A 27,871-nucleotide genomic window follows, 5' to 3' on the forward strand; every position below is an offset into this window, starting at 1 on the left:
GGCGGCAAACGGTTCACGCAAAAACGTTGTAGATGGTGTCGGTGTGACCTAAAAATAATTCATACTTGATAATCCATATAATAACTATCAGTCACTACTCAATCTATGCAATACACAATAACTTATCTACAAATTTATTATCTTAATTATTTTAGCGATTGTGCGTTGACATTATACTTTATTATAGGTGCCTATATTAACCAACCTTTTAGTACACCGTTTGCTTTGACCCGCTTATGTTGTATTAGTTTTCGTTATATTCAGTCAGTTAGTAACGTGTGTAAAATTGTATTTCCAAAAATGTCTGATGCAAAAAGAAAATGCCGTCAATATAATATGACGTATTTAAAGTTTGGATTTATTCCATCGCCATTCAACATACAGCTCCCAATGTGTTTAATTTGTAATAAAGTGTTCTCCAATGAGGCAATGAAACCATCTCGTTTGCAGGAACATTTGCAAAAAGTTCATCCTGACAAACAAAATAAAGATTTGTCGTTTTTCACAAATATTAGGGACAAGTTTCTGAAGGCACCATCGGTCTCAGGCTTATTCGCAGGCTCATCAAAACAATGCGATGATGGTTTGATTGCTTCTTATAATATATCGAAATTGATAGCAAAATCGGGAAAAGCCCATACCATAGGCGAAGAGTTAATACTTCCAGCTGTCAAAGAAATTTTAGAAACGGTTTTACACCATTCAGCCTCACACAGTGTAATAAAAAATGTCCCATTAAGCAACGATACTGTGCGACGGCGAATCGACGAAATGGCGGAAGACGTTGAAATTTCATTATGTGAACTTCTATCATCCACAGAATTTTCACTTCAAATCGACGAATCAACATTGCCGAATAATGAGGCATTACTATTGGCATACGTCCGGTTTGTAAACAAAGGAAAAATCGTTCAAGAAATGCTTTTTGCAAGGACCTTGATTACTGACACAAAAGGTGAATCTATTTTCAATATAGTCAAAGACTTTTTTAAAGAAAAAAATATTCCTCTTAAAAATGTTATATCTATTGCCACTGATGGAGCACCTGCAATGGTAGGACGTCATCGTGGGTTCATAGCTTTTTTAAAAAATGAAATACCCGGTATTTTAGCTATTCACTGCGTCATTCACAGACAATATTTAGTTGCAAAAAACCTCAGTGACCGTTTGCATCAGTCATTACAATATGTCATATCTGCTGTGAATAAAATTCGTAGTAATTCGTTGAACAATCGACTATTTACAAAGCTATGCGAGGAAAACGACGAAGAATTCAATCGCTTGCTTTTACACACCGAAGTTCGCTGGCTCTCCAAAGGTGCCTGCCTCAATAGGTTTTGGAATCTTTTCGATTCTGTGCTTGAGTTTCTTGATGAGAAAGATGTAAAGCTCAAAAACAGGTTGTTACTATTTAAAAGCGATGTTGCTTATATGACCGATTTATTTGCAAAGTTTAATGCCATTAATCTGCAACTGCTAGGTGACGAGCTCAATTTAATAACGTCAAAATCGGTTATTTCTGCATTCCAAAAAAAATTGACTTTGTGGAAGACCAATTTTGGTCGCCAAGAGTTCAGCCAGTTCCCAGTCTTGGCTGATCTGCACAAAAACAGTAAAATAGCTTTCGACAACATACAAGTTTACTGTCAACACCTCGAGTCTTTACATATGGACTTTTCAGAACGTTTTAAGGATATTTTGTCGTTGGAAGTTCCTCAATGGGTCATGAATCCTTTTATAAATATTGAGACAGCAGAGATACAAATTCAAGAAGAACTAATCGAACTTTCAACTGATGAAACATTGAAATCCACTTTCAAGGGTAGTGATCGGCTCACGGAATTTTGGCTTAAAACTAACATAATTCATAATTATCCTGGACTGTGGACTCTCGTTAAAAAAATGTTAATAGCCTTTCCTTCCTCATACCTTGTCGAGCGAGGGTTCAGCACTGTAACAGATTTGATTACAAAAAAGAGAAATCGACTGGATATCGTGACAAGAGGAGATTTACGACTTAAATTAACAAACATCGAACCTAATATAAAAAAAACTTGCTAAAAACCACCAAGTTCAACCATCTCATTGAGCCTAGCAATATATTTTTAAAGAAACTAAAAAATGTATTTATATTTATATTTTTTTAAATAATTAATTTAATTTTTATTTATTTATTTATCAATAATTATTTTTTTAAATTAATTACCATAATACTAGAACTATAAATAAAAAATATATCAAACATAAAAAATAAATAAAAACATGAGTTATTAGATAATTTCAATTTTTTCTTTTAAATTTTCCAAATACCCTTAACCTAACCCTTATTATAGAATTCTCTCATTGTAGGGGCCGTTAAAAAAATTTTTGACATTTAAGGGGGCGATAACTTAAAAAAGGTTGAGAAACACTGGTTTAAAGGATTTTTTTTAAAAAAATATATATATCAATAAATTGATTTTTTAGCAATGGATTTAATCAATTTCCTCAAAAACGAGTTGCAAAAAACTAGGAAAGAAATAGCTGATGGAGAAGAAAGAGCAATTCAAACGGAGATAGAGAAAAATAATGAAATAGTTTTAATAAAAAGAAAAATAAAAAATATACGATACCAAAAATACTTGGCTAAAAAGTTATTAGATATAGAAAAAATTAAAATTTTAAATGAACAAATAATCAAATTACAAAATGAAATAAAAGTTATTATTCAATTTTATAAGCTGTATGATGATTACAGTTTTCATAGTCTGAGTGAACGTTATTCTCATTACAGCGATACCTCTAATTTATTACGTAATAATCTAAAACCATTATCAGAATTATTTAATCTTGATCTAAATTTTGATTGTATACATTAATGTTTAAAAAAAATGATTATATTATTATTTGAATTATACTTTTAAAAATAATGTTTTTAATAATCTACATAATAAACTATATATATACATTTAAAAAGAAAAAAGTGTTTTTTATTTATTTTTTATTTTTAGTTTAATTATAAAAAGATCAGTAATCACAAAATACCAACGTATGAATACGAGTGGAAGCGGACTGATCGAAATCGAAAGGTTTAAAAAATGTTCAAAAACGTTCATTATAAAGAACAGTCAAAAATATGTGGATTATAAATTATTTTTTAGTTATATTTTAGATAAGCTTATTTTAAAGTTAAAACAGTCATCACAAAAAACAGCAATCAAATTTAATTTACATGTTGATGCTGTTTTTGAACGTCCGGTAACCCATGATATTCAAGATATAGCTTTTAAATCATCAAATATTTTAGCATGCAATTCATCTGATTTTACATGTTTACTAAATAGTATGTTCAATAAAATATTAACTGAGGAATCAGAATTTATTGCAAAAGGTTCAGGTTAATCTCTTGTATCAATAGTTGGGTTACAGTTAAGAATTAATTTAGTAAACCCTCTAAAAGGGAGTTCATATATTGATTTACCGTTATCTATAAAAGAAAAAAAAGCGATTGTTAATGTTAAAAATAAGGATAATTACTGTTTTAAATATTCTATATTAAGTAAATATGATAAGCGTTCAAATAAATCTCGTTTTAACCAAGTATATTTTAATTTTTTAGAAAAAAAGAGTGGATTAAATTTTAAATGTATTGATTTTCCGGGCGAATGTAAGTTCCTACACGAGAGTAGCAGGTAAAAAAAATACACACGTTAGTTCCTACACGGCGGAAAAAGGTACGTATGTAAGTTCCTACACGGTAAAAACCAGGTACCTATGTTAGTTCCTACATGGCGGAAAAAAGGTGTATATATGTATATTCGATGTATATACGAATAAATACATATATGATGATTATACAATATAATAAAAATCGTATAATGCATTTTAATTTTAAAAATTGAATATAATATAATATAAAAAGTAAAAAATATAATAAAAATGAAAACTTATATTTTATGAGGTTTATTTCTATAACTTAATAATTTAACATAATCGTATTTATTTATTTTGCTTATTCTATAATCTGAAATTTTTCATTTATAAAATCTTCTTTTTCGGCGTATTTTTTACTGATTTTTGGTTTTGGGTTATTAATTGTAGTTCTTATTTTTATATACGTATTTACTTGAAAAAGTTTGAGAATTTTAATAATTTTAAAAATATTTGGATGTTGGTGATAAAAATTAGAGTTAAAATCTGAATGAAAACTTTCACAAGCGCTTGTCGTATGGACTCTATCAGAACATTGCCGCGCCCACATTTTCGGAGGAAAGATTGATTCATTTGATATATAATTGTCTACCAAATAATCACAAAATTCGGTTATAGTTGCATTTTCAGGTTTGTCTGCCATAAAATATTCTGTAAAACATTCTGCCACTTCCTCTGGATTGAGAAAAGGAAGTCCAAAAATATGTACTAACCATTTTCCTACATCGTCATTTGCAGAATTAAATTGTGGTGCGTAACCTAAATTTTGAATTTTGCGGTACCAAGCTTGGCCCAAATGAAAACGACATCCAAACACCTCTGTTTCCGGAAAAATTTCAAAAACTGCTTGATGCATTGCTATTTCAAAATCTAAAATAATTTTTTTAGGTATTACTCCAGCTATTTTTATTGTTTTCAATAATGCAATGTAAGTCTTTTTTTCTTTATTTGGCAATAAACAAAACATTAACGGAATGTACACTCCATTTTTAATGCCATGAATCGTGTATAGTTGCGTATAATATTTATCACTATAGTTAAAAGTACCATCCATATATAAAACATCTAATTCTTTTAACAAATCTATATTTGTTTTACATGAAAAAATAACTATTTCATTTAGCGCGTCATTTTCATATAAAAATAACTCACCTCTATTTGTTTTTATGTCTAATAAACTTAATATTTCGTGAACTTCTTTTCTTGATGTTGGCAGTTTGGGGAAACAATGCATTCTTGCATTATGAATATTCCTTGCTATGAGTTTTAAGTCGGGTGCAATCAAATCTCCTTCGTTAACATAATTTGATACTTCTTTTCGTATTATTTTTGACGGTTTTTCAACTATAGAGTCTACAGCTTTTTTTTTGCAAGCATTGCTTATTTGTTGCCGATTTAAAGTGCTATCACTTGCATGGCGGTGATCAAAACACGATTTATCTGTATTAATTAATTGGGCATTTTGACCCAAAGTATAAACTTTTGCACTACACTTATTTATTACACAACGCCACGTAATTTCAGTTTTTTTAGATGTATGATGCTTAAAAAATTTTAAATTATTCAAAACTAGTAGTTGTTTGCCTTTTTCACTCAACATGAATGATACATTCTCGCTCATTGTGAATTTGTATAACTGTATATGATTAGTATAAACGGATATGTACGGACACTCAGATGTTTCGAACAATACTAACAAAACTTTTAAGAGAAATAACTAGATGTACATTTTACTGTGTATAGTTATAAGACTTATAACTAATTTTAAGCTTATCAAATCAAAATCAAGTTCTGTATCATTTTTATCGATGATGAAAAGTCATAAATATTTTGTATGTCAAAAATATAGATAATAAGATATTTTATCTTTTTCCTTACGTCGAGTCGGTATAGGGGATAATATTATCAGTTTGTAGCTTGTCGTATTTTCCAGTGATTTCGTATATATATTTATAAGTATATTTGAATGTAGTTACCTATATTAAATAGCTATACCAGCGTATAAAGTTTCAATAACAAATCTAATTATTATAATATGCTTATTTGTGAAAATGTGTTATGCGATTTGTATTATATAATATATAATCATCATATATTTATTCGTATATACATATTTACACATATATACACATATAGGTACACTTACATATGTACCTTTTTCCGCCGTGTAGGAACTAACATATGTAATTGTTTACCTGCTACTCTCGTGTAGGAACTTACTATTCCCCGATTTTCCGACACCGATAAAACAGATAAAAATATTTGAACGTTTAAATATTGTTTCGGTAAATGTTTATAGTTTAAATAATAACAATTTTATTTTTCCATAAAACATTGTTGATTTGGAAAAAAATAATCATTTTGATTTATTTTTATTTAGTTATGGTAAAACATCACATTATAGTTATATTATCAATTTTTCAAGATTTATTAGGAGCCAGAAAACTAAAAATTGTTCTAAGTTAATAATTTGTAAGAGATGTTTTACAACTTTCAGTAATAAAAAATGTAAAAGCAAACGCTGGGGTAAATCAGGATTAATTAGTCATAAAAAAATATGTGTAACAAAAATAAATTAGGAAGACCTATAATGTTTGAAGAAGGAGTAGATGACGAATTTATATATTTTAAAAGTTATAAAAAAACCTGTAGAATTCCGATTGTTATTTATGCCGACTTTGAATGTATTTTAAGCCCTAAAAATGATGAGAAATTGAAGGATTCTAAAACTCACATCACTCATTCAGTGTTGGGCAAATTGTAATCTGATTAATGATTAAGGTTACATTTTATAATCGTTAATCGCTATAAAAATTAATGTAATCGTTAATCGCAATTAAAAATAATTTTAAATGATTAAAGTAATAATTTAATCATAGTATTGATTACGATTACAAAATGTATTCATTTGTAATCATGATTAATCTTTATTATTTTTTCTATGATTATTATATTTTATATCTAATTTAAGAATACAAATTAAGTATACAATTAATTTTACAGTAATACATTTGACACATGATAACAAAATTAACAATTATAAAAAACTAAACATTTTAGAAACAAAATATTTTTTCATAACAAAATTATTGTAAATGTAATTAAATAATATGATGATGATAACAATATAATTCAAATAATAAGTTTAATTTAATTAGGTATAATAATAAGTATATATTATTTAGTAACAATCATTGTAATAATTCAATGATGTTAATAAAAATAATGATAATATATGATATTCATAGTAATTTAGAATTTGAAACATTTTTATAATAAATTTGCCTTTAACACAACACGTTTTTCAAATAAATGATCCGATAGTTTATGGCTTTTTGGTTGATTCGTCATTGTAGCAAATGAAAAGAGTCTTTCTACAGGACCTGATGACGGAAGTGGAGTATTATAACTAAAGACCGGATTTTGCATATTATGCATGTTCATATTTTTATAAGCAATTGCATGCAATAAATGGGTTTTTATCAATCATACTTAAATAAATAATATTACAAACTTTTATTTTGCATATTTTTGCATATTTTGGGTTCAAGTGTATATTTTATATAAAAACGCATGTTTTTACATAATACGTATACACTAAGTATAAATTTAATTTAATTTTATAATTGTATGAACAATTATTATATATAAATTTTTCCACAATACAAAAATTGAAAATATTTTGTTTCCGTATTAGTTGGTAGGTAGGGAGGTTGTCGAGTTTTAAATATGCGCCCATAACAAGCGTTGATGTGGAACGAAGTTTTTCTGCATATAAACATATTCTCACAAATCGCCGTCATAATTTAACCGAGATCAATATGGAATATATTATTGTTACTTATTGTTTTTCTAATATCGAATAAATTAAAATTTTTTTCATTTTTATCATCATTATATAATATAATAATATTGTAGTTTATTTATATTTTCATAATTTATATTTTGATTTTATAACTTTACAATGAATAAATATAGCTGTATAATCAAAAATTATTTTGCATATTTTGCGTTTTATCTTGCATATTTTGACTTTTTATAGTGCATGTTTGCATGCATATTTTACAATTTAAAATGCATATAAATCCGGTCTCTAATTATAACGAATAAATACTTGTTTGATAGTTGGATATTTGTTTAGATGTTGAAGGTCATTTTCTTCATCAGCGAAGTAATGTAAGACTTCTAGTTCTGATTTTGGTATTCCGGTTAACGTCAAAGTAGAAGATCCAAAGTCAAAAAAGTCATCAGTTGTTTGATTTTTAGGTGATTTTTCTAATTCTAAATGTGTACTTTTTTCAATCATTATTTCATCGGCTGTTTTTTTGAAAATTCGTATGAGCCTAAAATTTTAATTTGTTACAGGTTATTGAAGCGCTTACAGTAATTTCCAAGTGGGCTGATCGAAACTCATCTTCAAAAGCATCTATATTATTAGCAGCTATAAGCAACAGTGATTTTATAATTTCTCTTTTATCAACTACTGATATTTTAAAATTATTGCTGCTTGTATCTAGACTTCTACAATCAACATCTTTAGATTTAGCTAATGCTTCTTCTGCAATAGAAGGAATAAAGGAAATATTTCAAGAAAAACGAACAATGTGTGCTAGTGAATTTCACACAATTTTCTTGAACGCTAGTAGTTTAGCAGAAGAAATTGGATGTGATATCAAAATGCCAAGAATAGAAAAAACTCAAATACATCGTGATAATTACCCTGCAACGGATGCTGAACAATTTTACTTGCGTAGCATTTATGTTCCATTATTGGATGCTATAAAATCAGATATAACCAATAGGTTATAAACAAAGACATTGGAAGCATTTGTTTTGCGTTTGCTTATACCAAGTATTATTGTTAAATTAAATGATACTGATGGTTAGGACTGACAAAAAATATCTAAGAGAATCATTACAGTAGCAAAAAAGTTTTCACCTCTTTTCACTGTTTCCGAACATGTAATGGTTGATATGTTAGAAGGTACCATTATTATTTTTTAATAATACAATTTAATTATAATTGTTAATAGTAATTAGCATCGCCATGACAACTTCTATTATTTATTTTAGGTGAAATTTGTCTGTGGCTTCACAAATGGAAACAACAATCGATTACAGAACGTCCATGTACAGCTTTGGAATCATACATGAACTGCGATGAAGATGTGTTTTCAACTATTAAAAAATTATTGCAAGTATTATCAACTTTACCAGTTAGTGTTGCCTCTGCTGAAAGGAATTTCTCCACACTTCGGAGACTGAAAACCTGGCTTCGCTCAAGGATGAGTGAAGATAGACTATCAGCATTATGCTTACTTAATGTTTATAATAAAATAAATATTCTAGATCAAATAGATCATATTATTGATATTTTCGCCAATTTAGAAAATAGACGTCTTGAATTTGTGTTGTAAAAATTGTTGTTTTCTTTTTGTTATAAGATTTTGTGAAATTATAACTTCCCCCCCCCCTAACTTAGGCTCTGGAGCCGCCCCGGTATCCTTCTTCTTCGAACAGGAAAGAATATTTTGATACCAATTATGAAAGTCTTTTGGTACAGCTTCAGATTTACATAGCTTCATGAGATCTTTTTTTTGATTTCTGATATTTTTAGAGGTTTATCGTACAACATTTTTAAATTTTCGGGAAGTATTGAAGGCCTACCTTTTCCGCCCATATGTATACTTCTATATTCATCGTCTGAGTAATTGTATTTGAACTGTATTATCCCTTTTTTATATTTTTCATACTTCATAACTTTTATTTTTAACCAAGACACTTGAGCACCAAAGTGTTCAATATTTCTATTCTTCATTAAAATACCGGCTAGACTTTTTAGATCAAAAATATCTGTGTATAATAATTCATGAACCGAGTACCCAGAACATTTTTATTATTTCTTTGAGACCGAGCTAGGCAACAGATATTCAACCAATCATACATGGTATATATTGGTACATTTTTTTTTAGTTGATTCAATTGTACTGTGCATGCTATCCACCTCCAATATGAGTGACCGATATCTAGCGAAACCACAGCCTTTTTTCGCTAGTCCCCAGCGGTGGTTCTCGGGCCTGGTACTGCCAAGGCGGAACGTCCGCTAACCACACCGGTCGCCAGCGTGGCGTGGGGGGTTGGGCTCCGTACGCGTCCGCTACAGGCCGGAGCGTTTGCCCGATCCGGGGAGCGACGGAAATGTAGTTCCACGGGCGTGAAGGCCTAGGTTTGCCCGTGGCGCGGGGCCGCTCACCGGGAGGACCGCTTGCCGTCCCCCGGGGAAAGACTATCGCGCCGGTATCGCTCCCCTCTGAATCGTGGGTAACCGCGAGGATGATGTAATCCCCTGACGGGTGTCGGGTCGCCTTGACCAGCTGTGAGGGTCCTGGCGAGCCGTCCCCGGAAAGTGATGGCCCGAGTCGTGCCTAAGCGCCTATACCGTCGGATCGGGGCTCTTCGTAGCGGTAGATGTGTTACGTATAGGGATGGCAAAAAATCGTTGACCATCGATATATCGAAATTTCGATATATTGCATACCCAACATCGATACCACGATATATCGACCACTATTTTATCGATACATCGATATATATCGGAACATTTTTTCTAATACTAAAAAAGGTAAAAGGTTCATAGACTTGCGAATAGATGATAGATTATAATTTATTTCAATAAAACCTTATGGCTTATACAGTTATACCGTAGTCCGAGGCCGTAAACTGTAATCGATACTTACTATAGGATTAATGACCAACAAATTGATTAATCAAGGCATGTACCTATATATTTAACAGAATTATAAGATAGTTTATATTTATAAAAACATAACAATTTTAATAAATTATATTTGCAATTTTTATATATTTCTGTATACTGTATGTCTGTATATTTAATTTTTAAAATATCATTTAAATTTAGTAAAAAAAAATGTAACAAAATTAACATTTATTAAGTTTGGAACCAAAGATCATCATCAATGGAGTTTAAAAAAAGTAATTTACTCAATCTCTTTCCTAACAGTCTATTCCTTGATTTTGAAAGCGTTAAACTAGCCTTTGAAAATAATCTTTCCGAAGGAACAGACGAACCCATGATGGACAAATATTTCCGAGCAAGTACATATAAATCTGGATACACAGTTTTCATATCTTCCCAGCATTGAACTGGATCTTCTTTTAAAGAAATTAAAGGCTGTGATAAGTAGGCATTTACATTGGTAGTTTCTGACAAATCTGTTCTTGTTTGTTTTCTTTTATATTTCTTATGTACTAATGTTTTATGGTGTTCCCATAAATCAAAATTATCAGATTGCTGTTCTTCGTCAACACTTGAACAATCAGTCGAGCTTGCTTCCTGTATTGAACTTTTGGCCAACTTTTTTAGCTCTACTATAGCTTGTTGACAGGCTACAGGATCTCTGAAGTGTACATTTTTAAACCTAGGGTCTAAAATTGTAGCTATTGGAAACATATTAAAAAACTCAATTTTACTAAACCGTTTTTTCAATTCTGTAATAATGTTTCTTTTTAGTTCAATCCCAATATCCAACGTAAGTTGTAATGATTCTATTTCAATAGTAACACAATTCAAAAGTGGCATAATTTTACTGATAACTACATATTTTTCACCAGATATTTCCAGAGTAACTTTCTCAAATGGCCGAAGTAATTTTATTGTTTCACGCAATTGTTGTAGCTCTCTTGCTGTGAGCATTTCAGGACCTGATGGTTTTTGCAAAAGAACATCAGAAACGAGTTTAGACAATATTAAAAATCTATCAAGCATATAAAAAGTGCTGTTCCACCTTGTCTTCACATCTAATATAAGCTTATGGACATTTCCTTCCTTTTTTCCTGAAAAATACAATTTATTTATTATTTAATCAAACTACAAATTTGTACATAAATTATAAATATAATATTATTTTGTTTTAAATTTTGTAAAAAAAAAAAATCATAAATTCATTTTACCTTCATTTATTTGCAATTTTCTTAATTCATCAGATGCTGAAGTACTCCGTTTAAAGTACTTAACTACCTCTCTGACTTTGTGCAATAATTGTTTAAACTCCTCAGAATTTGAGATTGAATTCTCAACAACAAGGTTAATCGTGTGGGCAAAACAAGGAATATGATTCCCTTTTCCAAACTGGTCATAAATTGCTTTTACCATATTGGCCCCATTATCAGTGACGACAGCTGCAATATTTTTTTTATTAATATTCCAATTACTCAATGTAATTAGAAGTTGACTTCCTATATAGTCAGCAGTATGAGATTGAGTCAATTCTACTACACCAAGTGTACCTAAAATAATATGAATTAAATTTAAGGATTTAATGATTTAAATTATTAATTAATTTGCGCTAACAGTCATTATTCTAATTTTTACCTGGCAAAAAAGTCAAACCATTCAAGAAGTGGATTGTGATTCCTAAAAAACTTTTCATAGTATAAGTATCAGTCCAAGCATCAGTTGTAACTGATATATTTTCTGCATTTTCGATTTTTTCTTTAAACCGCATTGAAAGATAATCAAATTTGTCATCAATATATTTTTTAATTGTATTTCTAGTTGGTATTTTATACAATGGGCAAATCCGTGACAGCATATATCGAAAACCTTTACCATCGACCGTACTAAATGGTTGATTATCTTTGCAAATGTAATATATAACAGCTTCAGTACATATAGAATGTTGAGATCCACCATCTAAAAATTAAAGTTTTAATATAATTGAATAATTAAATATTTAAAAATAAAATATTTACCCAAAAATGAAGCTACTTTCGTAAAAGCTTGTGAAATTGACTGTTGTCGTTTGATTGGTTCTGAAGTAGTTCCAGAAGTAGAAGCAGCTTCAGATGTACTGGTAGTTGCAATACTAGAAGATTCGCTTATATCTGCGTCAACCTATTTTAATTATGTTTTATATTATCATTATAAATAAAATAGCTAACTTTTGTTGCATTTAAATAAATTTTAAAACATTATAGTTTTAAGAGCATATTTTCAATTTTGCCATTTTACAATACAATTTGATGATTAGACAATATTAATAATATATTCTTATAAATTAAATATTAATTAAGTTCCGTGCGACCGAGCCCTAATAATAATATTAAGGAAATAATTTGTATTATTAATAATAATTAATAAGTATTAATTAACAAATACTTACATTGATTGGGTGGTCTTCATCTTGGGTATTTTGGGTATTTTGGCCTTGGGATGTCGATTTATTGTGCGTTTTCATATGGCTACGTAAATTGGACGTATTTCCAGATGTCTTAAGCCGTTTACGACAAATATTGCACGTAGCCAAGTAGTTATTCATTTTAGTAAAATGTTTCCAAACACCACTTACCGGCGGCATTTTTGGAATAGATAGAGATAATCACGCAAATAAAAAATGGTACAAATTGCAAAATAATGCAAATAATATTTCGATTGTAAAGTACAGCCAAAAACATAAAGCAGTTAAATCAGAACAAAAAAAATAGTCGTATATTCGTACAGTGTTCGACGGTCTACGGACTACGAAGAAATGGTAATGAATAACGATTAATATGAGTAAATGGCAATATTCATTAATCATAATATCCATCATATCATAAAATATTCTAATAATAGTTTAATAGTAGGAGATTCCGTGGAACCGTACGGCCGTACAAATACAATATACCTATATAAGTATATGACTTTATCTACTTTCAATGGAATCAAGTAGGAATAGTAGGATGTACATATAAACAGTAAACATACTGCTATAATAGCTATAAATATATAAAAACCCAAATAATTCATAATTGTATTTTAAAGTCCCAACGATTAATCGTATTAAAATATCACAAGACTCGATAATATCGAGGCGATATATCGGTGTGGTTGTATCGATATAAAATTTATCGATATATCGACTTCATGTATCGATATTTTCGATATATCGATATATCGTTGCCATCCCTAGTTACGTACCGTGTTATTTCAACACATATATATTATACGGAGAGGTGATGTGTATACCGATGGAATAATATATTCAAACAGTGTAGCACCAACGGATAGTGCGAACACCTGCACATCGTGATATTTAATATAATGAATAAAACATGATCACACGTCCTGGACTTCTCGGAAATGATGAGTAAACGATAGTGTTAACATTGTACTATTTAATATGACAATTAAGACTTGATCACACGTCTTGTAATTCTTAGAACCGATGAAATCGCAGGAAAGGCACCCAACTGAATAATACATTTAATTTAGAGAGCTCCTTTAGGTCATCGAAAGTCACCACTCTTGACGGTTAACCATATTTAAGGGAAACGGGGCCAGGCGCCACAAACGAAGAGCTCGACAGAAAAAGCGGAAAAGCCCGTAACCAGATAGGGACAGTGAGTCCAGTGACTGCGCACAAGAATCGACCTTAGGCGAATTGGTAGTCGCCGATAATATGCGTAACCCGGAAGGTCTCTTCGTACATACGCCCGTCCATCACGAGCCAGAGCTAGCCACCGGGCTGGATACGTGCCCCTCCCAGGCGGTGATCTGCAGGACCGAGGAGAAAATGATAAATTTCATTCAAATTAACGCGGGCCGAGGAAAGGCGGCCACGCACCAGATAGACAAACTTCTGGTAGAGTTAGCCATAGACGTCGCGCTAATCCAAGAGCCAGCGACCGATGGTACGGGAATCTACCAGCTACACAGGCATCCCCTTAGGGTAATCGCGGCGGGTCGATGGCCGAAGGCTGCCGTTGTTGTCGCGAACCCGGCCATAGGAGTCCTCGCTCTTAGACATCTCTGTACACCCCACTTGGCCGCGGCCACGCTCACGGTGGGACAAGTCAGCTTGACGGTAGTATATTCATACTTCCAGTTCTCTGACCTCACCCAGACACACGCCGACGTGCTCGGGTCCACCCTGGACCAGAACCGCGGCGCCGTGCTTGTCTGTGCGGATGTTAACGGGTGGTCGACGGTGTGGCACGATGAAGGCACGGACGACTGGGGCGAAGAAATCGTGGAATTGATAAGTAAAGAGGGCCTGTCCGTGCTGAATCAGCCGGACCAACCTAGAACGTTCATGAATAGAGGGTCAGCCAACCTGGACGTTACACTCGCTTCGCCTTCGGTGGAGCGTAGGGTGACGGACTGGAAGGTCATACCCGGATTGACATCAAGCGATCACAACGTGATCAGCTTTAGATTTGCGTGCAGCCAGAACGCCTTTCCGCCCACTGGTAATGCCGTACGGAAACGATATTTATGGAAAAATACTGATTGGAAATCATTCCGTAAGACCTTGAAAAGTTTAACGATAGCACGGTCAGCAGAGCTCGGTTGCCGGTCGTAGATCCCTGTGTGAACGCACTCTCGGAAGTGCTGCAAACGGCTTGTGATACCCACATGAAACGGGCCGTGGTCGGACGTCTGAAACCGTCTCTCTGGTGGAGCTCGGACCTCGGTAGCGAGCTCGCCAGATTAGGACGCTGGAAGCGCAAACTACGCGCAGAACGCAACGCGTTCAGAAAGAGAGCCATAAGGAGGAAGTACACAGACCTCAAGCGGAGATATAACCGCGCCTGCTTCAGAGCACGGCGGACGGCCTGGCGCTCCTTCGTTACCGGCACCGGGAACGAGGAGCCCTGGGGACCCGTCTATAAATGGCTAAAAGCTGGGGGAACACGGCCCTCGGAGAAACTACCAGCGTCCATCAGAAAAATGGACAGAACATTTACGTGTTCGCTTAGGAAGACCGGCGAGAGGCTTCTCGAGCAACTGGTCCCTGAGGATAGCGACGCAACAGAGACCGCAGAACAGGCGGAAATCCGTAGAGAGACCGGCGTTTATGTGGGCAGATTCGAGTTGGCATTACCTGGGCTTAGTCCGACGTTCGACCCGGTTGAACCGTGCACGGTCGATGAGGTAAGAGATGCCATATGGCGGATGAAAACATGCAAGGCCCCGGGCCTGGACGGGATCACGGTAGGAATCTTGCGGCAAGCGTGGCCCGTCCTCCAAAACCAAATTACGTTTGCGTTCAATACCTCACTGGCTACGAGGACATTCCCGAGCCGGTGGAAGAACGCGGCGCTGGTCGTCATTAGGAAATCGCCCAATAAAGGACCCGACGAAGGCTAGGTCATACCGACCCAATAGCTTACTCCCAGTTCTAGCTAAGGCACTGGAACACCTTATCGTGGCGAGAATCCGTAAAGATACGGACATCCATATGTCGGCCAGACAATTTGGTTTCACCAAGAACCTATCGACCGTTGATGCAATGACACACGCCTTCGGCTGGTCAGATGAAAGGCGGGAGAAATACGTCGTAGGCGTATTCCTGGATATATCGGGGGCTTTTGACTGCCTCTGGTGGGCGCAACTAATGAAAGATCTTGAAAAGGTTAAATGCGGCTCTGGGTTGATCGCCCTGACAAAGAGCTATCTAGACGGTCGAAAGGCCCACTTGGCGATTGGAGACATGACACTCTCGACGACCCTAACAAAGGGTTGCCCGCAGGGCTCGGAGATCGGTCCCGACCTCTGGAGGTACGCGGTCAACCCGCCCTTGTCCGGCGATCTTCCCCCCGGGACAGAGATAGTCGCATACGCGGACGATCTCGCGCTACTAATCTCCAGGAAACACCGTCCGGAGCTCATGGAACGCTCGAACGAGCTGCTAAAAATAGCGTCGAGGTGGGCAACTGAAAGAAAACTCATCTTCTCGGTGGCCAAGTCGCAGACCTTGTGGATCAAGGGACAACTAAGTAAGCCCCTTGACTTGCGGGCTTGGTGGGACTAAGGTAAAAATGACCACGGAGGCGAAATACCTCAGGGTCACGTTTGACCCGCAAAGGAAGATTAGCTCCCATCTGGCGGAAAACGCTGCATCCTCGGTAGCGCTATTCAGTTGACTAATATCTGTGGCTAAGGCTAGCTGGGGCCTTAAAGAAAGAACGACAAGGATCCTGTACAATTCGGTGTTCCTGCCGCGTATGGGATATGCGGCCTCGGTATGAGCCGAAAGCTGCATGGCTCAGTACCGGTATCGAACACAGTCAACCATCGCCCAAAGACGCCCGTTACTGGCAATGTCGGGCGCGTATAAGACCACGTTGACGATAACGCTCCAGGTCATAGCCGGAGTACCTCACCTCGACTTGGAACTAGTTCGGCTGGCTAAGATCGAACGGGAGAAGAGCGCCGTGAGGAGAGGAAACAAGTCGGCGTCAGACGTTGTTGGAAAGGTGAAACAGTATTACGACACTACCATACATCTCTGGCAGGAGAGATGGGTCGCCAGTGACAATGGCAGTCGGACGGCGATTTGGTTCCCGGACGTCCGGCGCAGCCTGGAGAGGCCGTGGTTCGTTTCGGATCACCACATCTCGCAGTTCGTGTCTGGACACGGGAATTTCAATTCGTCGATCTGTCGTTTCAACCTTCGAGGCGAGGCATGTTGCCGATGCGATCTCCCAGAGGAAACCGCGGAGCATGTGCTATTCGATTGCTCAGCATATCCCGGTGTAAACGGTAATCGAGAACACTCAATATCTTTGCGTTGAGACCTGATATTTGAATTCTGTTTTTTTGGCAGTTGTTATGACATAAAAATACACATTTTTATGGTCTTTGAATTTTTTTTTACTTAACTAGTCACGCGTATGCGCATGTCAACTTTTTTTTTTTAAATGGCAACCCCCTGCTTTAACCACTAATTATTTTTCGCCTATTTTTTTTAATGAATTTTGGTAGTTGAATCAACTTTCTAAGTCCAAAATTGACTAAGTTACAGCAATTCAAAAAAATAAAAAAAAATTAGAAAAAAAATGCTCTCGATTTTCAGCTTTTTAATTGTAACTCTGAAAATAATTATTATAGGATTGTTAAAGATTGACATTTTTATAACTATTTATTACGGTGATATTAATACGTTATTTTAACTTCAATTACTGAAAAATTTTCTATAAGAACGTTAAGTTATAAATGTATTTATAAATTGTTCAAATTAATTAGGTAATTACCTCTGCTAATCTAATACTTATCGTATTTTTCGGTTATTAATAAGATTAAACATTAGGTTTACCTTATAGTAAACTTTATCTGTATGACAATTTGATATAAAATTATAAATACGATGAGATAAATGAAATAACTGAACATTTCGATATTTTTCATCGTTCAAACCGTGCGTTACTCCGTGACAAATATGCCTCATTCAGATAAAGTTGATATGTTATTTATTTATTGGGAGTGTCAAAAAAATGCACGTCTTGCGGCACAAACATATGCACAACGTTACCCAGGTATAATTGTCTTTATTTTTCTTTACATAATCTTCTAAGTTAGTTTCGTTATTTTTATTTACTTCAGATAGAGAACATCCTGTCCATAGTTTTTTTTATAACTTAGAAAAGAATCTAAGAACCTATGGATCATTTTCTTAAAGGGTAAATAATTTACAACAAAGACGAGGTGATGCCTTAGGTGAAGAGGCCGAGGAAAACCTATTAGCCTATGTTCGAGCAAATCTCAGAAGTTCAACACGGCACGTTGGTAGAGAGCTTGGAATATCTCATACCACAGTTTGTAAGATATTAAAAAAATATAAAATGCATCCATATCGACCAGATTTAGTTCAGCATTTGCGTCAGGGTGATGCACCTCGTAGACTAGCTTTTGTTGCGTGGTTGATGACCAGTTTAGACGAAAATCAATCAATTTTAAACTCAATATTATGGACAGATGAATCCAAGTTTACTAATAATGGTGTAATTAATAACCAGAATAACCGTTACTGGGACGATCAAAATCCACATTGGACATTTGAAACCAATAATCAAACTGTTTGGGGAACAAACGTTTGGTGTGGTTTAATTGGTGGTAAATTGCTTGGTCCATTTTTTTATGATGGAACACTCAATGGTAGACGATATTATAATTTTTTTACTAAATGAATTACCAATGATGCTTGATGATATTCCTTTAGCTTTGAGAGGTAATATTATTTTTCAACACGACGGTGCTCCAGCTCACAATGCTCACATAGTTCGTGACTATTTAAATGCACAATTTCAAAAACGATGACTAGGAACATACGGACCCATTGAGTGGCCACCACGATCACCTGACCTTACGCCACTAGATTTTTTTTTATGGGGACACTTGAAAACAATAGTGTATGCCGATCCTCCTATAAATCTTCAAAATTTAAAAGATAAGATAACAGCAACATGCAATCGACTGACTGATGAACAAATTACTGCTGCAACAAATAAAGAATTTATGCGGCGCGCTGAAACATGTTTTGTTCACGGCGGAGAACAGTTTGAACAATTTATTCGTTAGATTTTTTTTTATTTTTAGATTTTTATTAACTAAATAAATAGGTAACTTAAATAAGAATTGAATTTGTTATTAATTATTAATACGTTCTAATAGATCCATTAAATGTAAAGAAATAAACAACATACTAATTTACGTTTTTTCTGCAATAATAAGTTATGATTTATTACACAAACTAAAGAAAAAATTATTCAGTAATTGAAGTTAACCTAACGTATTAATATCACCATAATAAATAGTTATGAAAATGTCAATCTTTAACAATCCTATAATAATTATTTTCAGAGTTACAATTAAAAAGCTGAAAATCGAGAGCATTTTTTTTTCTAATTTTTTTTTTTTTTTTTTGAATTGCTGTAACTTAGTCAATTTTGGACTTAGAAAGTTGATTCAACTACCAAAATTCATTAAAAAAATAGGTGAAAAATAATTAGTGGTTAAAGCAGGGGGTTGCCATTTAAAAAAAAAAAGTTGACATGCGCATACGCGTGACTAGTTAAGTAAAAAAAATTCAAAGACCATAAAAATGTGTATTTTTATGTCATAACAACTGCCAAAAAAACAGAATTCAAATATCAGGTCTCTACGCAAAGATATTGAGTGTTCTCGATTACCGTTTACACACGTAGACAGGAAAGAGGCAAGCTCGCAGCCGCATCGCAAGCGGAAGGTGTGGACTGGCCGTGCGACTGCAATACCATGACCTCCACGGAAGCCATGTTCCTTGCGTTCAAAAACTTCTCCCGGGAAGTCCTAGAACGTAGAGACGTAGGACGATCCCGCGGACACGACCCGGACCCCTAATTTTAAAACCATAGCGGACGGGCGTGTGGCTAGAGGGCGTACGTACAGGGCACGGCGCACTGCCAGAGACATGGGGACAGTCTCCCCTATCCACGCGGGCACAAATCGTCCGAGTGGGCCTAGCCGGAACGACTGTCGCTGTCATCGATGGCGGCGGGGCGAAAGCCTGCGAAGTACCGGATAGTGGCAGTCGAAGCGGGACCCTAAGACGGCCCCCCCACAGGATCGTCGAACGCCCTCCGTACTAAGACCCGTCTAGCCGAGGTGATGGACGGGATACCTCGCGAGACGGGCTGAATGCCCGCTTCCCACAGTGGCGGGACGGATGGGACATCTCGTGGGACAAATTGGGTGCCCTCATTCCGTATGAATAAATTCTTGCCTAGACTGAGAGCTCGAACTAGAGGGGCCAGACCACCCTTCGGGCAAAGCACGTGCACGTATTCAGCCGGCTCGGGGCTTGATACGAGAGAGGCACCGGCAGAAACGGCAATCTGTCGATTAAGATCAAAACCATACGCACTAAAAGGGGGTCGTCGCGGTACACACAGCAGTGCCCCGATCGACCTGCTTGCGGACAAGGCAGTTGCGAGGGCCTGAACGCCGGGTTCGAACGTCGTACCACGGGACTCAGAGTAAGCCCCGTTGAATCGGCTTGCTAATTCGGCCTCGATGCTCCGGGGGTGCCGGTCCCTAGACGCTCGACCGCGTGGACTCACCGAGGACACGCGTTCGCCTGCACCGGGAAAGGCACACTTGAGGAAGAACTCGTGGTGGTTGTGGGAGTACCGCCTTAGTAGAAGGTGTTTGACTCAGGCGATAATCTATCGGGCCCTGGCCACGGCGGTCACTCATTATGGCTCCCTAGGTGAGGCGGCGCCCCGGGTGGGACCCCCGAAGTCATCCGAAGTTACTGCCTGAAAGAGATAACCTCGCGGTTATACAAAGTGGCCGAGTGTCTCCGGGGCAGCCCGGAAGAACTGATCGACCCCGCAACACACGGAAAGATATGAGTGACCACTTTCCTTAAAGTTATGGTGAAGTACTTCAATTTTTATATGAGTTATGACATATAAAAATAATGCAGCAATAAATTGATTTCTGTTTTGCCCACTGCATATATCAGAATATAGAAAAATTCCTTTAATACTTTCAGGAAGTTGATAAATCCACTTTATCAATGCTGATCCAATCTCAGAGCTTCCCTTTTGACCGTTGACTTCTGTCCATAAAAAGCAAAATGCATTATTTGGTGGAGCAGCCTCGTATAATGTACACGAAGTTTTCTATTATAGTACATGGCTGATACTTCAGAACTTGGAATTTGGAGAAGACTTTGCAGGTCAAATGTGGCATTACAAAAATATTGGTTATTTTTTGTAGTTCGTTCTTTGTCTAATGTTTTAGAAGTAAAATATTCATCACGTCTTTGGATGTGATATTCATAATTTATAACCATGTCTTTTGATTGAGGCTTGGTCACTTTTTGCTTAAACAATATTTTTAAATATACTTGATATTAATATGCGAAAAATGACTAAATAACTTGATCACTTTTTGCTAGGAAAATAGTTTAGAAATCTGCAGTTGGTTAAAACAGTCTTTCTATATCTTGTAAAAATATTGATCATATAACTTGGTCATTTTTTCCGTACAATAATGTGGTTCAAATAACACATTTGATAATGTTATTTCACTTGGTCACTTTTTGCGATGACGACAACGATATAGCTGCAATAGTGAATGGTGTAAAGTTTAGTTTTATTAGTTTTAGGAGAGGCGGGGGAGTCAGGTTGTGAGTTTGATGAACTAGAAAGCAGTATTTATTTTGTTGGGCCGTTTTCCAACCATCAGCTGTGTTGGTTAATTTAATCGAGATCGGTTTAGTTGCTTTTTTGGAAGTTTGGGTGTTATTAACATTAGATTGTGAGTTTGTGTTTTTCTTGGTCATGATGAAGGTAATTAATTAAAATATATATATTACTATCACTGAAGATAAGTAGTTGAACCGTTAATCGTTGCGTGTGACTCTGCGACTTTCCGATAAGAGGTGCCGCATCGGCCGGTACCTGTGTGTGTGTGTGTGTGTGTTATGCAATATTGTGAATTATAGTATAACGTAATGAATAATTTAAATTAATAAGCTTTAGAGCACTTAGTGAATGAATTGAGCTTACTGTTGTCTCTGTGTAGAAAGACAAGCTGAAAGAAAAACACTATACGTATTTTGGTTTAAGTTTCAAAAAAAAGTGAAAAAAAAAACGAATAGACACGAGCGAAATACATTGTATATATACGGAGCGCAGAAAGACGCGTGTGTATCGAACGAGTGTCGCCGCGAGACTGATCATATTATAGTTGGTAAATAAAATCAACTTATGTATTTATATATATATGTGTTCATAGCTATAGAGATGGGCAAAATTTTTAATACAGCGATGTTGTCGATACATCGGATTTTCGAGAAAACTATCGATGTTTTTCGATATTTAATGTTTTCACAAATTTTCATATAAATAAGCAAAAAAAAAAGGATTTTTCGGCCTATTTTTTTTTATTATTTAAGGAAAAACTAATATAAAAATTTCAAAACATCGAAAAAACATCGGTGTTTTTCCTTTTTTTATATTAATTCAGTATTTCAGTCATTCTGTGCCTTGCACAATGCACAACAATTTATGACCCTTTAAACTACAGTTATGGCTAGTGGCAGGGGTGTTCCCATAGGGTATACTACATATATGCCGTATACTCTCAAGATATTTTGTCAGAACTATGGGTATACTGCGTATATTCTCAAATTATATACAAAAAAAAAAAACTGGTTTTGGTTACTCAGAAAATGCTACGAAAGTAAATTTCGTCTATGTTTGAAATCACATTTTTGCCATTTATACTTCAATTATTATTTATGACAATGATAACGAAAATATGACACTTATATCTTACAACAGTTACAACTATTATTAGATTCTCAGAAAACAAGAAACGAACTATCGCGTTAGATGATGGAAATGCGTCTGACTCTGAACACGATTAATTTAATCAGTACATCCGTTACCGCCGACTTGTAACATTTTATTATTTTTATAAATCGATTGTGCGTTGTGTGATCTACCGTTCTTTGTTTACCGTGAATAAGTTCTTAATTCTTTTATTAATAATTATTTACTAACGTATTCATTTTATTTGAGCAGTTTTATTAATTTATTTAATTGAGTTTAATTAACTATCCTAATCTGTTTTACTGTATAAAGTGTTATTTTTATCAAAATATGAGTTTGAATTTTAAACGTGAAAGCGGAACACTTGATAGTTTTTTTATGCCCTGAGAAAAAAAAACCTAAAAATGCGACTAATACTGCCATTTGTGCTACTAGTTCACACGAGCTAGTGATGCCCAATGAAGATAATTTTGTTAGTGATAGTTAAATCGATAATCAAATACAAGATGTATGGGATACTTCCAAAATTTGGCCTGCATTATGGACAAAAGAACAGGTTATAGAGTTTCGAAAGAAAAACTCATGGTTAAGTAGCAAAAATGGGAAACTAGGATGTAATAATTGCATTCAAGCTAAAAATAGTATCAATTTTCAAAAATCTAACATCGATAGCAAAGTTTGAATTTCTTCTGAGTGGGTAGGCTTTGAAATCGTAGCTGCTGAGTGTAATCGTACAAATCAACTGGCATCATTAAGAAATAAAATTAAACAACATTCAGAAAGCAAAGCTCATGTGTTAGCTGAAAACATATTAAAAAAAAAACTCAGACAAAGTATTAGATAAAATGTTTGAACGTATATCTAAAGTAGAGATTGATTCCAATACGCGACTTTTTAGAACTGTATATTGCTTAGCAAAAAATCACCGTCGCTTTAAACAGTTTGAAGAACTTGTTCAATTACAACAAATCAATGGATTGGACATGGGATCTTCCTTACATAGCAGAATAACTGCCACTCGAATGGTAAACGTCATTGCAAAGGAGATGCGCAAACGACTTATTTTATGCCTTATACAGTCGAATTCGAAATTTACCATAATGATTGACGAATCAACAACGCTGAGTACCAAATGTACACTAATTTTGTATATTTCATCATATTTTGACGCAGAATCGCACGTTGTAGCATTCTTAGACTTGATTGAGTTAGATAGACAAGATGCTGAAACTATCGAAAAATCTATTTGGTTAAGTTTAGAATGTAATGGGATATCAACATCGTTTGCATTAAACAACTGGATTGCTTTTGCCAGTGACGGAGCAAGTGTAATGACGGGTAAGAAAGCTGTAGTTGCTACTAAACTACGCGAAAAAATTCCGAATCTATTTACCTGGCATTGTTTATGTCATCGTCTCGAACTATCAGTATATGACGTAATAAAAGATTGTATAGGAGTCTCTCGTTTCCAAAGTCTAATGGACAAACTCTATGCTTACTATCATCAAAGTCCTAAAAATTCAATGGGTTTAGATAAATCTTGTGTTGAAGTAGGCATTGAAATGAAAAAAATAGGTCGTGTTTTGAATGTACGCTGGCCTGCAAGCAGTTTTCGAACTATAAAAGCCATATGGAATAATTATCCGGGAATATATTTACATGTTAGTAAAACATATGATGTGACATCAAATGGCATAAAAAAAAAAATTAGAATCCTCTTCTTTTTGGGAGGAACTTGGACTTATTTACGATGTTCTTTCTAAGCTTGCAATGTTATCTTGTATATTACAGTCCAGAAAAACAACTCTAATGCGTGCCCAGTCGGAGATAAATAGAACGATTAGAATTTTAGAAAGTCTGAAAGCTGAACCTGGGGAAAAAGAAAAGGAAATTATAGAAGCTATTTAGAAAGGAATTCACAAAGGTGTCAATATTACAATGACAAAATCAGGAGGGATTAACAGGTTACAATTTTTGCAAAATTTAGTAGACAGAATGCGTCAACGCTTATTTGATGACTCAAAAAATAAAACAATGCTAGAAGACATTCAGGTAAAGAAAAAAACTATTATTTTGATAATTTATTTCAATATTTTGATTATTTAAACAGAATAAATGAATATTTTAATAAATCGTCTTTTATTTTATAGGTAATTGATGAAGTGTTCAAAGTAGCAACTAATGACGCAAAGGGAGAAGATGAAGTTAAAAGAGTATCACGGACATTAGGTTTTTCTGAATTTGAAAGTGTAGTTGACTTCCGTTCAAGAAATGTTTTTTCTAGTTTCATGAAAGCATTAAATATACTCCCAACTTCAACAGCTGATTGTGAACAAGGGTTTTCCGATATGAATTTGACAATAACTGATTTAAGGACTAGCTTAAACATTGAAAATGTGTCAGATTTGATGTTCATCTCTATCAATGGCCCTTCAGTTGCAGATTTTAATCCTAGACCTTATATTAAAATTTGGTTAAGAGATCACCGTTCTGCCGTTTCCACTCCTAGAGGTAAAGAAAGAAAAGAAATAGACGACGAAAATAAGATGCAGAAATTATTTTTTAACAATTTATTTAATTAAATTTTTTATTATTTGTATATTTTCATATTTTATTGACTTATAAAGGTAATTTCAAGCTTTTTTTAAAAGTTTGATTTTTTTTTCATATTTTTAACACATCCTTTATAATTATAGACCACAGTAAAAATATTTGCATATTATTAAATATTCATGTTTATTACTTTTATTTTAAAAATATTTATGAGTATTTTTAAATACTTAAAAAAAGGTTCTATTTTTATCATTCTACCCTCCCTTATTTAAATCATGGATCTTCACCTTGACTAGAGTCTTAGTATACTCTCAAAAAAAATATTGGGAACACCTCTGGCTAGTGGTGGATTTACTTATCGGAAAATTGGGATTTTTCCTTATGGGCTGGTTCATTTTGTGCCTTGTAGGCCACTTGTTTATAGTTTACGAACAAAATAAAAGTTTATTTTTGTACGATAGAAACTTTATTATAAACATTAATATACAAATACGAGTAGCATAAAATGGTTAACAAAACTAATCACTTTTAATTTAAACACATCAATTCCTCAATGCTTATTGCTTAAACTAATATTTAACCCATCAATGCGCCGTGTTGCTTCTAGGCAACAATTTAAATAACTGTTAATAAAACATAAATATTTCGTATATAGTGATACCAACTTCATCTATGGGAATATTAATATACTATAATAGCCAGTTATCACATTTTAATATTTATTTTATTAATAATAATATTGCGTACAGCTATTTTAAAGTGAGGTGCCTGTAAGATATTGCCATGCTCCATGTGCACTTTTTCCTACTATCATTTAGCCGATCTAAATGTTAAAATAAACTAAATAAAAATTATTATTTATTTGTTCATGTTATCAATAATTATTAAATGTAATTTGTATAACATTATAATGGGCAGTTTTATTTTTATAAGACTAATAATATTTGTTGCTTGAAAGCAACTGTGCGCTAATAATATATTAGGTTTATCTTCAATATTGTCATTCATTTTATTTTTATACAAACTTACTTTTTGTTTTTATATAAGTGTTGAGTTAGTTTTTTTTAATGGCTTTAAACGATTTTGAAATAACTGCATTATTAACTGAATGGGAAAAAAGTGAAGATGAATTTGAACATTCTAAAGGTGAAAATGATTTAGATAGTAATAAGGTACAAAATACATTTGAAAACGTTAGTAATGTAGAATTTATTGATATCAATAATTTGCCTATTGAAATAGCTAATATAAACGGCGAGTTTGTTAGTATTCCTTTTAGTAATGATATTGCTGAACCTTGTTCATCTATTGCTACATCTGATGAAAATATAAATAATATTGCTATCAATAAAAATATTTTGTCATCTAATAGTAGGGCTTTGAGATCTCATAACAATGTTACTAATCATTTTATTCCTACTATTTCGCAATCTCAAACCAGTTCCCAGGGACAAGCGCCATCTCCTAATATTAATCCTCCTATTCCTGCTAACATATGTATATCTAAAGTTCAACAACCTCAGAAACCAGTAAACTTAAAATGGAAGAAAGGTAACCTAATAACTAATGATGTCAGTTTAGTACACAATCCAGTGACTTTACCAACTAATATTTTGAATTTTAATTCACCACTGCAGTTTTTTTTTCATATTTTTTCACTGATGAATTATTTGAAAAAATAAAAAACGAATCAGAATTATTCTCAACGCAAAAAAATCCAAATAAACCATATCTGTATCTGTGTATCTATTATTGAACTAAAAAGGTATGTAGGTATATGTTTATATGCTTCAGTGTGCCATGTACCAAATGTGAGGGATTATTGGAGTGATCAATTGGGTTTCCCTCCAATTTATGAAGCAATGTGTACGGGCCGGGAGCATTTAATAATAAGTGTGCGCGCCCGGTCACCAAATGTTATTACGCTGTTATACGGTTACACACTGACCGACCTGTGTATGTGTGTATATATGTGTATAGCACTCAACAGGAAGTGGACAGGTTCGCCGAGCAAATCCTGTGAGTGCTAGTGTGTGGGTGGTGTGTGTCTGTGTGTATATATGTTTGTGTGTATGACTTAAAAAATAAGGACAATCAGGTAACTCTGTTACGGTAAATAAAAAAATATATATAAAAATATGAAGTGATAATATATTAAATAAGTTACGGCCCTTTTGGCCCAACAAGTAAAAATATAATAAAAAGAGGTAACTATTAGAGCCACAACAACAAAATGTAATATAATAATATAAAGTAGCTATTAGACTTATTAGAGCTATAATAATATAATAATAATAATAATAAATAGCCCTTTTGGCTCAAAACAATAAAAATATATAGATGTAATTGCCGGTTCGGCACAACCAATAATAAAAATAACGATATATATTATAATAATAAATAATTTTAAATTTCGACTATTCGAGTCGTATATAATATACAGAACCAATAATAATATAAAATTAGAAAAAAAATTACAGTTTGTGGAGCGCAGACTGGCCAGCTGGTCCTATTTAATATA

General features: G+C 34.0%; 5 protein-coding genes across 6 annotated transcripts; 4 read left to right on the plus strand and 1 right to left on the minus strand.

Annotated features, from left to right (window-relative positions):
- The first annotated feature begins 300 nt into the window (after positions 1-300).
- LOC112596731 (SCAN domain-containing protein 3-like) lies at positions 301-2,061 on the plus strand. Its single transcript, XM_025342515.1, has one exon. The coding sequence runs from the start codon at positions 301-303 to the stop codon at positions 2,059-2,061; it is 1,761 nt and encodes a 586-aa protein (XP_025198300.1).
- Positions 2,062-10,639: 8,578 nt separating this feature from the next.
- On the minus strand, positions 10,640-13,028 carry LOC112596732 (zinc finger BED domain-containing protein 4-like). The gene is made up of 6 exons (XM_025342516.1): positions 12,873-13,028; positions 12,463-12,604; positions 12,320-12,403; positions 12,083-12,202; positions 11,662-11,997; positions 10,640-11,544 (listed from the first exon to the last, which is right to left on the minus strand). Exons 1-6 carry the CDS (start codon positions 13,026-13,028, stop codon positions 10,640-10,642), a joined length of 1,743 nt encoding a protein of 580 aa, XP_025198301.1.
- A 4,856-nt stretch (positions 13,029-17,884) lies between these two features.
- On the plus strand, positions 17,885-19,163 carry LOC112596729. Of its 2 annotated transcripts, none has more exons than XM_025342513.1 (2): positions 17,885-18,009; positions 18,077-19,163. In XM_025342513.1, exon 2 carries the CDS (start codon positions 18,316-18,318, stop codon positions 18,658-18,660), a length of 345 nt encoding a protein of 114 aa, XP_025198298.1. In that variant the 5' UTR covers positions 17,885-18,009; positions 18,077-18,315; the 3' UTR covers positions 18,661-19,163. Both variants share the same exon structure in this region, with proteins under 2 accessions (XP_025198298.1, XP_025198299.1).
- A 4,479-nt stretch (positions 19,164-23,642) lies between these two features.
- LOC112596733 (E3 SUMO-protein ligase KIAA1586-like) lies at positions 23,643-24,560 on the plus strand. The gene has a single exon (XM_025342517.1). It carries the CDS (start codon positions 23,643-23,645, stop codon positions 24,558-24,560), a length of 918 nt encoding a protein of 305 aa, XP_025198302.1.
- Positions 24,561-24,792: 232 nt separating this feature from the next.
- LOC112596727 (E3 SUMO-protein ligase KIAA1586-like) lies at positions 24,793-25,367 on the plus strand (the record flags this gene model as incomplete). Its single annotated transcript, XM_025342511.1, has 2 exons — positions 24,793-24,849; positions 24,948-25,367. Coding segments are annotated over exons 1-2 (477 nt in total), but the record flags the coding sequence as incomplete, so codon positions are not given.
- Positions 25,368-27,871: the final 2,504 nt, after the last annotated feature.

Source organism: Melanaphis sacchari, unplaced genomic scaffold (genome assembly GCF_002803265.2).
Source record: "Melanaphis sacchari strain LSU unplaced genomic scaffold, SCAv2.0 Contig340_pilon_pilon, whole genome shotgun sequence".
Classification (NCBI taxonomy): Eukaryota; Metazoa; Arthropoda; class Insecta; order Hemiptera; family Aphididae; genus Melanaphis; species Melanaphis sacchari.